Below are 13,796 nucleotides of genomic sequence, written 5' to 3' on the forward strand. Positions count from 1 at the left end.
AGCAGGGGCTCTGGTTGCGGAGTCCACGCTCCCAGCCGCTGCGCCATCCTGCCTTCTGATGGGACGCGAGCAGGTGGAGCAGGTGCAGATGTGCGGGCTCAGGGACGGGACTGGAGGCTGAGCGAGAGGGCACGTGGCTGCCGCCCACGTCAGGAGTCACCCGGGGAGCTGGGACAGAGGGGAAGTTATTCGTGTGTTTTGACTTAGTAAGGGGTATCTCCCAGAAACCAGAGACGGTTCTTGGGGGGTGCCTCAGAAGCATCTCCATTCAAGCGGGGCCAAGGCAAGTGGCTGGTCCCTGCTCTTCCAGCCATGGAGTCGGGGCGCAGAGGCACGGAGACCCTCCTGCCAATGGACTAGGGACCTGCAGGGTGAGGCCGCTCTGCAGGCTGTGAGGTGGAGCAGCCCTTGAGGCGTCTGCTGGGAGAGAACCCCTGTGGTCAGTGTCACGCGGGCGTGGCCGTATGAAAACAAATCAGGGAACGTTTTCTGATCATGCTTTCCAAAAACAGTTGTCACTCTCTTTTAAAAAAAGCAGAATCCTGTCTCTAAGCAAAGTATGACTCAGAGCCAATTAAAGGCCACTTGGAAGGGGAGCCACTGCTGGTTGAGGCTGGGGAGTGGGGACCCCCGGGATGCCCAGGGGTTCCATGGTACTCCATTTGAGAACCACTGGGCTGCAGGCTGGACTGGGAGACGAGAGAGGGTTGGTTCAACCTGATGTGGGCTTTGCTTAGCCGGGGGGCTGAGGACACCTGGGGCTGTTTGGACCCAGGGGACAGGGGAGGGGCACGGGGTCAGTCTGGTCCTGCTGCGGGTGATGGGGAGGTGGCGGGGCCCTCGTCCGCGAGGGAGGAGGGAGTGCCCTTCCCTTCCCTGCTCACGTCCAAGTTCAACATGAAGGACGGCCAGGAGCAGCCGGCCAGCCCGGTCCTGCGCAGGGCGAGCCAGGGACGCGCTGCCGAGGGACGGGGCCTGCGTCGTCCACAGGGAAGCATGTCTCCGAGGTCTCAGCTGTCGTGTGCCACTGGGCTGAGCACGGGAGACCCAGGAAATCCAGACTGGAGGCGGGGGAGGGGCGGCGAGGGAGGGGGTCTGAAGTGCTGTCACCAGGTCCGAGGGTGGAGGGAGCAATGAGTGTCCCTAGAACCTCATCCAGGGGCTGAGGGGGGACCTTTTTCCACGTGGACAAGCGACCTCGTCTTGGTCTTCCGCAAAGGGGCAGGTAAATGTTGCTTGAAGACGAGACCCCTGTCCCCGTGCCCCCAGCCAGGCCCCAGGGCCCTGGCAGAGGGCAAGGGTCGCTCGCCTCCTCCACGAAATGGGAATGAGGAGGCACTATTCCGCATAGCTGGCGCCTGGGTTTCGTGGGGTCAGGTGGGGCCAGCGCTGGGCCCCACGTCTGGTCAGTAAGCGGGAGGGAGGAGGGGGCCGTGGGCCCTCCTGCACTGGCCTGGGCAGCCCTTGGGGCCAGGCCCCCCCAGCTCAGACCCCCGCCCCCGAGGGTGAGCGAGGCGGGAGCTCAGACCAGCGCGAGGGCTGATGTGTGTAGCTGCCCCGGAGGACTCCCGCGAGCTCTGCAGAGCAGCGCCTTGCTTCCCCAGAGCATCTCTAGTGACAGGAGCGCGGTTCCCCCGCCAGGACCCCCAGCGGAAGACTCCCTCCCCTGAAAGCTCCACCCTGCCCCGAAGGTCTGCTCCCCCATCTCCTGTCTCCCCAGTGCTGCGGTCAGAGGGCTGGTCCCCAGAGGGTGCTAAGGTCCCACTGACCTAAGCCCAGAACGCCCACGGCTCCCTGACGCCAGGGCTCGGGGGCAGGGAGACGCCCCCGGCCGAGCAGGGAAGGTCTCTGTCGTCACTGGTCACTGATTCGTGGTCACTGGTCTCTTCCGTGTTTCAGGCTGAGGCCCTTCACGTCCTACAAGCTGCGCCTGAAGGCCACCAACGACATTGGGGACAGCGACTTCAGCGTGGAGACGGAGCCGGTGACCACGCTGCAGGACGGTGAGCCACGGGGCCCGGCCAGCAGAGGGGTGCCCCACGTCCCGCTGCTGCCTTTGTACAGAAACAGTGGCCCCTGGAGAGAGGCCCCCACCCCGCCACCGTCTTGAGCCAGGAAGGGGTCACCCAAGGGCGGGGACAGTGGCGGTGGAATTCATTAGTGCCAGAAGCTCGGGCACCCCTGTACAGCCCAGAGCCATAAATGAAGGCTTCCACATGGAAGGCAGTCTCTCTGATTAGCTTCCAAACCCGTGTGATCCATCAGCATCTCAGAAATGGAATAATTGATAGGGTCATTGACAACAAATGTCATGGGTAGCTGGGTTTTAAAAGCTTGTCCCCATTTTTCTCATTCACGAGCCATCCCAGTCTTGCCCTTTGGCAAAAAAAAAAAAAAAAAACCACAGTTAAGTGATAAAAGTAAGACCCCCCTAAAAGTTCCCGGTGGCCTTTGACCTGATCCGTCCTGCTCGGAAGACTTGGGGCTGAAGAGCCGTTGTGAGTTTGTGTGATGACCTGGGCGGCCCTGGCGAGAGCCGGGAGACCATGCCCTCGAACCCGCCCAGTGGACAGGCAGGTGCCTGAGATGGAGAGCTTTGCTCCTGGGTAGCAGGGCTGTGGCTCTGCTCCCGGACGGCACACCCGAGCCCGTCGCTCGCCCAGCTATGCCGTATGATAAGCCCCAGACCTGCCCCCAGCGCTGTCTTCTCCGGTGATGCAGCAGCAGAACTGTTTTCAAACCAGCCCATCTCCGGAGGCCGGGCCCCGGGACCTCGCGTCTTCAGCTCTGCTCTTTCTGTAACCTGGGAGGGTGGCTGCTCCAGCACGCGGCCCCAGGTGACCTGAAGGACCGACCGAGGGTTCCTCTTGACAAATGTGCGGGGCTGGTTTGTTGCACAGCGGAAGCCTCCCTCCCGGGACTGGCCCTGGGATCCCAGTGCTGCGGTCAGTGCCCACTGTGCGGGCGGGAGGCCGCAGCCAGACCCACAGGGAGAAGGACAGGACCTGGCCCTGGAGGAGCCCAGGCTCTCTTGTGGCTCCCACTTTAATCCTCTGCTTAACACACCCTTCGGCTAAGCACTCCCTTTTAGAAGAAAGAAAACACACAGTTTTGTGGGCGAGCCTCGGAGAAGCGTCAGGGAGCGGGAAGCGGGAGGCCCACCCCACACAGGCTCCATCAGAAGGCGGCCGCTCCACCCTCTGATGTTCAGCTCACTCCTTTGCTGCGCCTACGGAGTTGTCCTGTCTTCTGTTTCTGAGAGTTGCCGTCTCTCTGCCGTTGATGTGCGTGGCGCTGTCATTGGGTGCCTCCAGGTCCAAGCCCTGGCGGAGGCTGACAGGCAGGGTCTGACTCCAGGGGTGGGGGCCCGTGTCGAGGAAGGGTCCTCTGAGCCTGGGGATGGTTTGTTTGTTACGGAGGTTGGGATGCCGCGGCTGCCCTGTAACTGTCATCAGGTCACTTGTGATCAGCACGCTGGCCGAAGCCCTTAAGGCGGGACTGCAGGAGGGCACAGGGCACAGAGCCATCCCTGAGGCAGAACGGGAGGCCTGGAGGTGTGGCCAATGGGGGCCTGTCCCACGTGCGCCAGCAGGAGGACCAGGAGGCCTGGCCCCGGTGCCGGGGAGGCTCACAGAGCAGGGGTCTGGGGGCCGAGTCTGGGATGGTGGGTGGAGTGGGGGTGCCCGGCACACGCATGGGTCAGGGTGGGAGCCGTCCTGAGTCTCCTGCTCCGAGACCCCTTTTGAACACAGATCTCAGAGTGGGGAGGGAGCGTGAGAAGGTCAGTGCGTCTGCTGGGATGGGGGGGCACAGCCTCAGGGGGCGCCAGGGTGTGGAACAGGTGTCCAGGAGGGGCCGCTGGACGTGACAGCTGCTCCCGGGCTCTGGGCATGGCTCTGGGCAGGGGGCACACTGACCTCATTCCTCCAGAGAGCAAAGCAGAGCTGCCCCAAGACCCAGACCAGGGCAGATGTGCCTCCAGCCAGTGGAGGTCAGCCAGCTGTCCTGATAGTGACATCAGTGTTTCAAGCCAAGGGCACTGTGGCCTGGCCTGGTCACGGGTCCTTCCTGTTCAGAAGTCACGCGGATCTGAATGCCTCCAAAAATGACACTCTTCCTCCAGGGATTGGCGGGGAGGGGGCGGAGGCGAGGAGGCCTGGGAACCGGTGTGAGCAACCCCCGTGGTGATCCAGGCTCACCTGTGTGTCTCGGCAGGGGGCTCTGTCAGGGGACACAGTCTGTGGTCACCTGTCCAGGCTTGGGTACCTTCTCTCCTGGACGCCAGCTGGCAGGTGGGGGAAGGGCATCCATGGGATGCGGGGGCCGGATGCTGGCTCCTGGGCCTCCCAGGCTCCAGGGAGCTGGCCCTGCCTCCTCCCCACACTGGGGAGCTGGCCCGGTGCCCACCGAGCACAGGCGAACCCGCTCACCCCCACTTTCTCCTTCCTTGGACTGCAGTTCCGGGAGAGCCTCCAAGCTTCGTCTCCGTGACGCCACACACCACGTCGTCTGTTCTGGTCCAATGGCAGGTAAGGGCCGGGACTCCCAGGGTGTCGTGTGGTGCCCGGTCCTGCGGCAGCGCGGGCAGCTGGCACCTGCCGGGCCGTGTCGGGGTTGAGCGCGGGAGAGGGGACACCCCAGCAGCCCAGGTGGCCTTGCACCCCGTGCAGGAGGCTGTGAGCGTGACATCCCAGACGGGGAAGCAGGGCTGTGGTGACACGCAGCGTGCCCGGAGCTCTGCGCTTTAGGAGGCAGGACAGGCCCGGACAGGCTGAATGTTCCAGGCTTCGGGAAAGGTGCAGGCAGAGCAGGGCTTCTAGGGCCAGACTGCTTCCCGCCTTGAAGGCTTATCGCTCAGCAGAGATTATGTGCAACCGGACGAGGCAGCCTCAGGGTCCTGCATCTTCACTCAGTCCTAGTCTTTGGTCAAACAGAGGCGCATCCTCCGCAAGAGCGCCGTGACCTCGGTGGGCCGTCAGCGGTGCTCCTGGGTGACACTGAAAGAACGCGGTCCTCCCCTCACTGCCCGCTCTGGGTCACTCTTGCCGACAGTGAGGTGCATCGAGGACAGAAGTCACCAAGGGGCAGGCCCACAGGGAGCGCGAGCCCAGCGGGGCCTGGGCGCTGGGGCAGGAGCAGGGCGGAGCTGGGCCAAGGGCAGTGATGGCAGCGTGGCCACGGCTTCTGGCCAACGGCGGCAGGTCCTGCGTCCGGAAGGGGGGCCGCCATCCTGGGGTGGGCGCTCGGGGAACTTCTCCTGGCACCCTCCACAGGGCCCTGGGGGACGGGTTCTGCCCTGGCCCCACGGGGAACAGAGTGCCCCCCACCCGACCCCCCGCCGCCGTGGAGGCCAAGGGTCAGCCTGAAGGTAGCGGGGCCGGAGGTGCTGGGGGCCAGACGGTCAGGGTTGAGTGTTGGAAGAACCACCGTGTCCCCTAAACTGCGAAAGTGATGACCCCACACCAGCGAAGATTCCTGCTTCCTCCGCTGGAGCTGCAGCTGGGCCTCACAAGGACGTCCTGGGTGGAATTGTGTGACCTCGGAGCAGGTCTGCAGGACAGAAGTGGCAGTTTCATAGGGTTCAGCCTGACCGGACACCGCCGCTTGTCCAAGGATGGAGCTCAGGGTTTGGACGGACTGGGCTTCTGTTCAGAGGGCAGAGGCTCCTTCAGGGGGCGGCCGAGTCCTCCTGGGCCACGTCGCCTCTCCTCTGTGGCTAAGGGACAGCGCCTCAGGGCTGGGAACGTCAAAGGTGATCGGAGGCCTTTCCAGATGTCCTCCTGGGGAGCCGCCAACTCAGCGCTGGGGGGCTCTGCCGTTTCCAGCCTCACTGGAGCCTGGGTACGGCGTGGGGACCCAGGAAGCATCAGCCAGGCCCCACATGGGGAAGCCGCCGCCGGGGCGAGGAGCCCCGGACAGGACGGGCCTGGGACAGGAGGGGCCCGGCCTCCTGTGCACGTCTCTGCCCACCACCGGCCTCCCCGGCCCCAGGTTCCTCCGCTGTCAAAACAGGAGGTCAGACCCCCTAAGGTCACTGCGAGGTCTCAGATCCAAGGCCCCTTCGGCCTCCACACCCCTAACTTCCATCAGGTCCTCTAGTGGGAGCTGGAAACACTCAGCATGGAAATTGAAGGTCCCAGGCACCTCTGCTTCCCACCTTCCACTGCCATGGTCAGTCAAAAGCAGGGGTATCCTTGCCCCGTGCTGAATTCTGCCAGGTTCCTGCTTTATTTGCAGCTGTGGGGCTGACTGCCCGGTGCCTAGGTGAGCACCTGTTCTGTAGAGGCCATGCGCAGGGCTGTGGCATCTCATCACCACCAAACAGTGGCTGTGGACGAAGGCTGGCTTGCCAGCCTGGCTCTCCTGCCTCCAGCCACCGGGCTCCAAGCCCTGGGTTGCGGTTGGAACACTGAGGCGGCGAGAGCTGCACCAAAGGGGTTTTGGCGTGTGTATCCATCAGCTGTCCCCCTTCTGAGCCCAGGAAGATGAACTAATTGCAAGAAGCCCGAGCAGGAGATGGCCACAATGATGCAGTGTGGAAATAAATGCCTGTCAACTGCCTGGCAATTGAAGTAAAATTAAAATCGAGTCATTTGCTAAATCAGAGCCAACAGAACAAAGAGACTACGTTTAACTATAGATTTGCATCCCGTATGGACTATTTCACCTGTAAGCCTTTTTTTTTAGTTAATTTGTTTAAAAATGCAAACACCGCCTGTCCTTTCAAGGCCACTGACCTATGTGAACGGGCCCCCCGTGGCCTTCTGTCAGATCTGATTCTTCCTAGTAGGATAATCGATCTGTGCCTTTCATTCCCCTGCTGTGGAGTCTAAGGATTTACGAGTCTGTTCTAGGCAGCGGCAGCTCTCTGTTTGCACTGAGGGCCGCTCACGACGGGCGTCCACGTTTCTGAATTGATCACACCCCTTCAGCTGGCTGTTCGGAAACCTCCAGTGGGTCACACAGTCTGTCACTCCAGTGCCTTTCCCCTTGTGTGGCTGCAGTGGATGTTCTGTGAGGGGATTTGCGACCGTTTGCTAGCCAAGGAAACGTCCCAAGGACAGGTTGCAGACGCCGGCCAGGGAGGCTCGGTGCCGTGAGGGCTGCTCTCCTATGAGGAGCGTCGTGGCCACCTGGGCAGAGCGGACGAGGCAGAGGGGCCTCTTCGGGACACGTCCTGGCCTTCATTCCTTTCCTCCCCACCTGCACCATCGTCCGTCTACAGAGGACCAGCTTCAGCCTGGGTGCTGAGCACCCAGATGTCAACGGGACAGATTCCAGGGCTTGAGAAACTTCCAATCAGGACTTTGGGTGCTGTGTGCTTTAGGAAACTGCCGACTCTGTCCAGAGGGCGTGGGAGGTCACAGGATGGACGGTCCTCCCCCAGTAAGCAGCAGGGGGACCAGCACCCAGGCATCATGGCAGCCGGAGCAAAGGCTTCAGGGCGTGACAGCCCCTGGGATCGGATGCCGAGTTGCAGAGGCAGGTGCGATGGAGCCAGGTTCCCTGGGTCCTCCTGACACATCTGGACTTGATGCCACGGGCATCGGAGGGGATCCGCGTTCTGCCCTCCGGGAAGCAGACGTCTTGGGAAGTCTCAGGCTCAGACCTCAGGACGATAGCAGTTGGGACCCAGCTCTGCTTTACTCTCCGCGCCACCTCAGGAGCCAAGTGGAGCCGCCCAACTCCCCCCTTCCACGTGTCCTGTCTGGGGAAGCCCGCAGCGCCCAGCCCAGCCTGTCCCCAAGGGCTCTCCAGGAGTGAGGCTCGTGGTGGGAGTCCTGCCCCCTCCCAGCCCTGGGTCCCTCCCTCCTGAACCCTGCCGCCTCCAGAGCCTGCCGCCCTCGCCCTCCTGCCATCCCAGCTCCTGGTCCCCTTCCTGGTCAAGGCCAGGTGCATCCTGACCAGGCCACCTGCATTTTAACAGGGGCTTCGAACACTGGGAAAACACTCCGGCCCCCCAAAGAGCCTGCTGGTAGAATTTCTCTTGCACAGAGGCAGACCGAAGGCATTTCTGGAGGGGCCCCCACTTCCGCCCGGACTTCTCCCCCACATCTGCCCGGACAGGTGGCTGATCAAGTGAACTCACCCGGAGGCGGTGGCACCTTCTCCTACTAAAGCCGGCTCTCCGGCTCTCTCCCGCCAGCCCGCTGGAGCGCCTGCCATCCTAGGCTTGTCCGAGGTGCCCTGGGGAGGTAGAGGGCACCAAGATGCAGCTGAGGTCTGGCCCCCGGGGGCACACGCATGTCAGAATCTAGGATCAGCGTCGTCAGGGCCAAGGGCTTCGAGAAGGGAGCCACTGTTCCCGGTCTGGAAATCCTCTCGAGACCATCTGTGCGCCCCGCCTGCACTGGATACGGGCTTGAGCCCAGGCACTGGGCAGCCAGCCTGAGCCCACCCCGCACAGCGGTTGCCGAGCCAGGGCCTGAACGGGCCCCTTGCTTCTGGAACTCTGCGTGTCACGTGGCGCTGCCCTGCTGGTACCTCCTAGGACGTCCAGAGTCGTAGAGGCCTCTCGCTAGGGACAGGTTTCTTGCAGGCTCAGGCATAGGAAGTGTGGTGAAGCCCCACCCAGAATCCCTGCAGGCCGCCCTGGCCGGGCGCCACCGCAGATCATGAGGGCACGCCCCGTGAGGCCACCACCTGGGCTGTGGCAGGCCACCAGGCCCCTCCCCCGGGCTGGGACGGCTCCTGCGGGGGTTCTGGTAGGGCCCTGTGGCCTCATGTGGACCTGCCCTTGGCCGGCAGCAGGTGTGCGGTGGGCTGGGGGCTCGGCCTCCTCCTCGACCCCGCAGCAGCCTCTCTGCCTCGGCGGGATGTGTTTGTGCAGCATCCCTGGCCTCCAGCGCTTCCCTCCACACCCCAGCTGCCTGCTGTGTGGACACAGGCTGGGGACCAGGTGTTTGCGGGGCCCAGAGCCACATTTGGCCCCCCGCAAGGACACGGTTGTTTTCCCAAAGCCCCCGCGTCCTGCCTATTGGATAGTTTTGGATGCGTCCTTCCCACCCCGGCCCCCCTCCCTGAACGTAAACGCCCTGCAGCCTCACCTCTACCTGTGTGTCTGCAGGTCAGGCCTGGGCCTTTGCAGGCTTCCGGCCCAGGTCGGAGCGCCTGGCGGGGGATGGAAGGGGACCCAGTGAGGTTGTAGGGCTGGGCCCTCGAGACAGTGGTTTGCTCTGGCTGCTGGCCTCCTTCCGCTCGGACCCCGGAGAGGGAGCCCTCATCATCAAGACGCCCCCCCCCCACCGCCCCCTCCACACAGACAGGGCCCGGGGCCTCGCGGGCCGCACGCTGGCTTCATCCGAGCCTGGGTGCAGGGCACAGTGTCACACGAGAGGAGCAGAAGCCCCCGCGGCTTGTCTTCAAACCCGGGCGGGTTCACGACTGCTGGTGGACAGGCTCCTGCGGACTTGACAGTGGGTTCAGCCCCTCCCCCTGCAGTTCGGGTCCAGCCCATCCTGGGGGGCTGCCCTTGTGAACAACGGCAAGGACCCACCTGTCCCCGCTCAGTCCTGGTGCCCACCCTGGGCAGCTCCTGCCCCCTGCTGCCTGGGCCCCTCCCATCCCTATGCCCAGTCACCCAGGTCCACTTCATACAGCCACCGCCTCTGCCACCAGCCTCTCCTCCCCCCAGAGCCTCTCCCCCTTCGAGGGGCAGCTCCGGAGCCCATCCCGTACCACTCTCTCTGATGCTCTGGTCTGCAGCCAGCACTCCCTTTCTGCCACGTCCTGTATCATAACTCAGGGGAGCTGGTGAAGCTGGTGAGTGGTAAGTGCTAGAAGGCAAGGCTGGGACTAAAGCTGTACTCACATCCCCCACCCCCACCCCCCACCCCAGGCAGGGCTCAGCATCCTCTTGCTCCACACTGCAGACCAGCACTGAGCTCCGGGGATGGGGTGCAGGCAGGTTTCCCCTCTCCCCCCCCCGCAATGGAGGAGCTCTTCTGACCTCCTGGCGGGCCCCCACCCTGCCACCTGTACCCAGGGACTCGGGGGGGCTGGGGGGCTCCCCGCCCTCCAGGGGCTGCATCTGTGAGCACCTGCAGCGCAGCTCAGATGCCGGGGTGGAGAAACGTCTTTCGTCGTCTTCTTACACGTGGACTCCTCCAGCTCTTCCAACCATTGTGTTCCCTACGAGACGGGTAAAGGAAACCCTATTATATGTGGTAATAGCTGGGTTTGGCGGAAGCCTTACTTCATGCAACTCAAGATCAAAAAACCAAATAACCCCGTCAAAAAACGGGCAGAAGAGCTAAATAGACGTTCCTCCAGCGAAGACACGCAGATGCGCAAAAGGCCCGTGAAAAGATGCTCGGCATCGCTAATCATTAGAGAAATGCAAGTCAAAACTGCAATGAGGTACCACCTCACACCTGTCAGAGTGGCCATCCGCAAAAAGTCAGCAGTGGGTAAGTGCTGGAGAGGGTGTGGAGAAAAGGGACCCCTCCTACCCTGTTGGTGGGAATGTAAATTGGCGCAGCCACTGCAGGAAGCAGTATGGCAGGTCCTCCAAAACACTAAAAATAGAACTACCAGAGGATCCAGCAGTCCCACTCCTGGGCATCTATCTGGAGAAAACCAAAATTTGGAAGAATACATGCACCCCAGTGTTTGTAGCAGCAATAGTCACAACAGCCAAGACATGGAAACAACCGCAGTTTTCATCAACAGAGGAATGGATGAAGAAGGTGGGATACATTGTATACAGTGGAATATTGCTGAGCCACAGAAAGAGTGAAACAACGCCAGGTGCAGCAACATGGGTGGACCTGAGCACTATCATGCGAAGGGAAGTAAGAGAAAAATAAGTATCGTGTGATAGCACTTACATGTGGAATCTAAAAAAGAGTTCCAAATGAACTCGTTTACAAGACACAAACAGACTCACAGACTTTAGAAACAAACTTAGGGTCGCCAAAGGGGACAGGGAGGGGCGGGAGAGAAGACCTGGGGGTTGGGACTGGCTCATGACACTGAGGTCTGTGGAACGACTGGCCAACGGGGACCTGCTGTGTGGCACAAGGAACTCTATCCGGTATCCCGTGATCATCTGTATGGGAAAAGAATCTGAAAGAGAGGGGACATATGTCTGTATGTAACTGAATCACTTTGTGGTACAGCAGAAAAGAACATTGTAAATCAGCTACATTTCAATAACATTTTAAGAACCGAATTCAAAAACAAGAAGGAAGCCCTACAGAATAAGGACTTTAGTTTGTCTCAACTGTAGCCAACAGGAAAGCCAGGACTAGAGTCGAAGGGGCAGGTGGCCAGTGTCCACCTTCCAACCTTAGGACTAGATCTGCACGTGTGTGCATCACACACACACACACACACACACACACACACACACACACACAGGCTTTCGTCTCCACCTCCGTGTCTGCAATGGGACACTAGCACGGCCGCTGTCTCTGGCACCAACTAGTAATACAGCTTTGACCTTCCCCACACAGAGCCAATTTTTAAATAGGGGAGGGTGGTACGCCCCCCCAAAAAAAAACCCTAAAAGCTATCCTGAAAACAGTTTTGTGAACTCCAAAGGGAGGGATCGGAATAAAAGCCATGCCAGCAGCACCCTGTTTTAAGGGCAGGTTGAGACCCTGTGGTCACCAGGGCGGGCAGCCGCCAGGACCGACCCAGAGGCTGGAGGAAGCCAAGGGCAGCCTGGGACGCCGGGCCTCACGGGGCTTCCTGCCTCTCCAATGGCAGGGCTTTGTCCACCAAAACGCAGAAAGGGACCAATTGTAAAATAAACAGAAACCACACCCCAAAATAGCACCCCCTCCATCCTGCCCCGGTCAGACCTCTGGGCTTCACGCCTGTTCTCACCTCCCTTCCTGAGGGCTCCTGGCTTCCCCAGATCCTGGCACCCCGGTTGTCTGGGTTTCGTTTAGGGAACTCTTGGGCCAGGGGGCCGAGGGCTTTCTGCTGGAGAAAGCGGTCAGGGTGGTGGTTCAGCCACAGGGTCCTGGACAGACGTGCCTGTGGCCAGGGACCCCGGGGGCTCTGTGATCACCTGCCCCACCTGGAGCCACGCGTGCGTGCTGGCCCACCTCCCCTTTGTCTCATTAGCGCTGTGACTGTGAGGGGACCCTCACAGCATTTCCACCTGCGGGGGTCCAGGGCGGGCACTCAGGAAGAGGGGCCATGGGGACAGATGTCACACCTTAGAAACACTGAGGGTTCAGGAGTTCCCGTCGTGGCGCAGTGGTTCACGAACCCGACTAGGAACCATGAGGTTGCGGGTTCGGTCCCTGGCCTCGCTCCGTGGGTTAAGGATCTGGTGTTGCCGTGAGCTGTGGTGTAGGTTGCAGATGCGGCTCGGATCCCGTGTTGCTGTGGCTCTGGCATAGGCTAGTGGCTACAGCTCCAATTCGACCCCTAGCCTGGGAACCTCCATATGCCGCGGGAGCGGCCCAAGAAATAGCAAAAAGACAAAAAAAAAAAAAAAAAAGAAAACACTGAGGGTTCGGTTCCAACCCCCACAATAAAGCAAGGCACACAACTTCTCTGATTCCTCAGTTCATGTCAAAGTTATGTTTATTCAGGGTGCGATAGCATTATATCTAAAAAATGATCTTAGCTTCATGAAGAAGGGGTGGGTTCCAGCTCTGCTTGAGTCCTGCAGGGTGGGAACGCCCCTGCATGTGGAGGGGTCTGTGCGGGCCGGTGAGACGGCCACAAGCCTGGGTGGTGACGGAAGGGACGGGGTGGGCCAGCCGGCTGATGAAGCAGGGCCAGGTCGCATCTACAGCTCTGCTGGGGTTCTGGCTTTACTGGGAACAGGCAGCTTCCTTGTCCAGCAGTGACCAGGGCCACGGTCCCCACCCTTGGGCTGGGGCTCAGGTATTCAGGCTGGACGTGGATGAGACGGCCTTGTCCCCACACACAGGCAGCAGGAACCCTGGCCCTGGTTCTGAGCCCGAGTCCCCTGCCCTCCTCCTCAGTGTGACACCTGCCTGCTTCCTACAAGCTGGAAACCCTCTGTTTGAACCAGTGCGTGGTTGGCTACATCTGAAGTGCGGTCCCCTGACTGTGGTGTCTTTGCAGCCCCCGAGGGACGAGAGCCTGAACGGCCTGCTGCAGGGGTACAGGATTTACTACCGGGAGCTGGAGTACGAGGGGGCCTCGGCCACCGAGTCCAAGACGCTCAAGACGCCGTCGGCACTGCGGGCCGAGCTTACAGGTGAGGCCTGCCCTCCTCCTGGCAGGGGGCTGCTCTGAGGCCCGAGGAGGTGCAGCTCTGCTCTCCCAACCCCAGGGACACAGCCCGGGACACAGCGAGGTGCGGTGAACAGAGGGGGCATCTGGGGGGGCTGCCTGGAGGAGGAGCCATCTGAGCTGGTGGTCAGAGTGACAGGATTGCCCGGAGGATGTGAAGAGAGAGGCGTGATTACAAGGGCCCAGCAGACAGTGGAGGCGGGGGAAGGCAGGAGGAGGTGGGGGCTCAGGGAGGGCCAGGGGGTGCTCTCTGTGGGGGGTGGGGGTGCAGCTGGAAGGTGGTGTCCTGTCTGCCGTGATTTTATTCAGGGAGAAGGAGCGGCCAGGGCTCCGGGACAGCAGGGCCGTCCTGATGGAGCGGGTCTGGGGGCCGGGGTCCCAGGACGAGCAGCTGTGTGGAGCCCCGCTTCTCCCCTCCTGGCTGATGCGTCTGTGCAGCCTGCACTGCACCAGCCCCGGGCCAGGCCCTGACTGTCCTTCCAACGGCCACGGAGGCGGTTTGGAGCTCTGAGAAGACTGCCGCTCGCCCTCCTCTCTCAGAAGGAGGCTCCCAGGCCTCTCCTGTCCTGGCG

General features: G+C 61.6%; 1 protein-coding gene across 4 annotated transcripts in view; it reads left to right on the forward strand.

The window, feature by feature from the left end:
* Positions 1-13,796, forward strand: part of SDK1 (sidekick cell adhesion molecule 1) — a 513,421-nt gene that overhangs the window by 442,289 nt on the left and 57,336 nt on the right. For all 4 annotated transcript variants that reach the window (XM_021087982.1, XM_021087980.1, XM_021087981.1 and 1 more), the window contains exons 30-32: positions 1,900-2,003; positions 4,459-4,529; positions 13,054-13,189. In XM_021087982.1, coding sequence (XP_020943641.1) covers positions 1,900-2,003; positions 4,459-4,529; positions 13,054-13,189 — 311 coding nt within the window. The remainder of the gene's footprint in view (positions 1-1,899; positions 2,004-4,458; positions 4,530-13,053; positions 13,190-13,796) is intronic.

This window comes from Sus scrofa, chromosome 3 (genome assembly GCF_000003025.6).
Source record: "Sus scrofa isolate TJ Tabasco breed Duroc chromosome 3, Sscrofa11.1, whole genome shotgun sequence".
NCBI lineage: Eukaryota > Metazoa > Chordata > Mammalia > Artiodactyla > Suidae > Sus > Sus scrofa.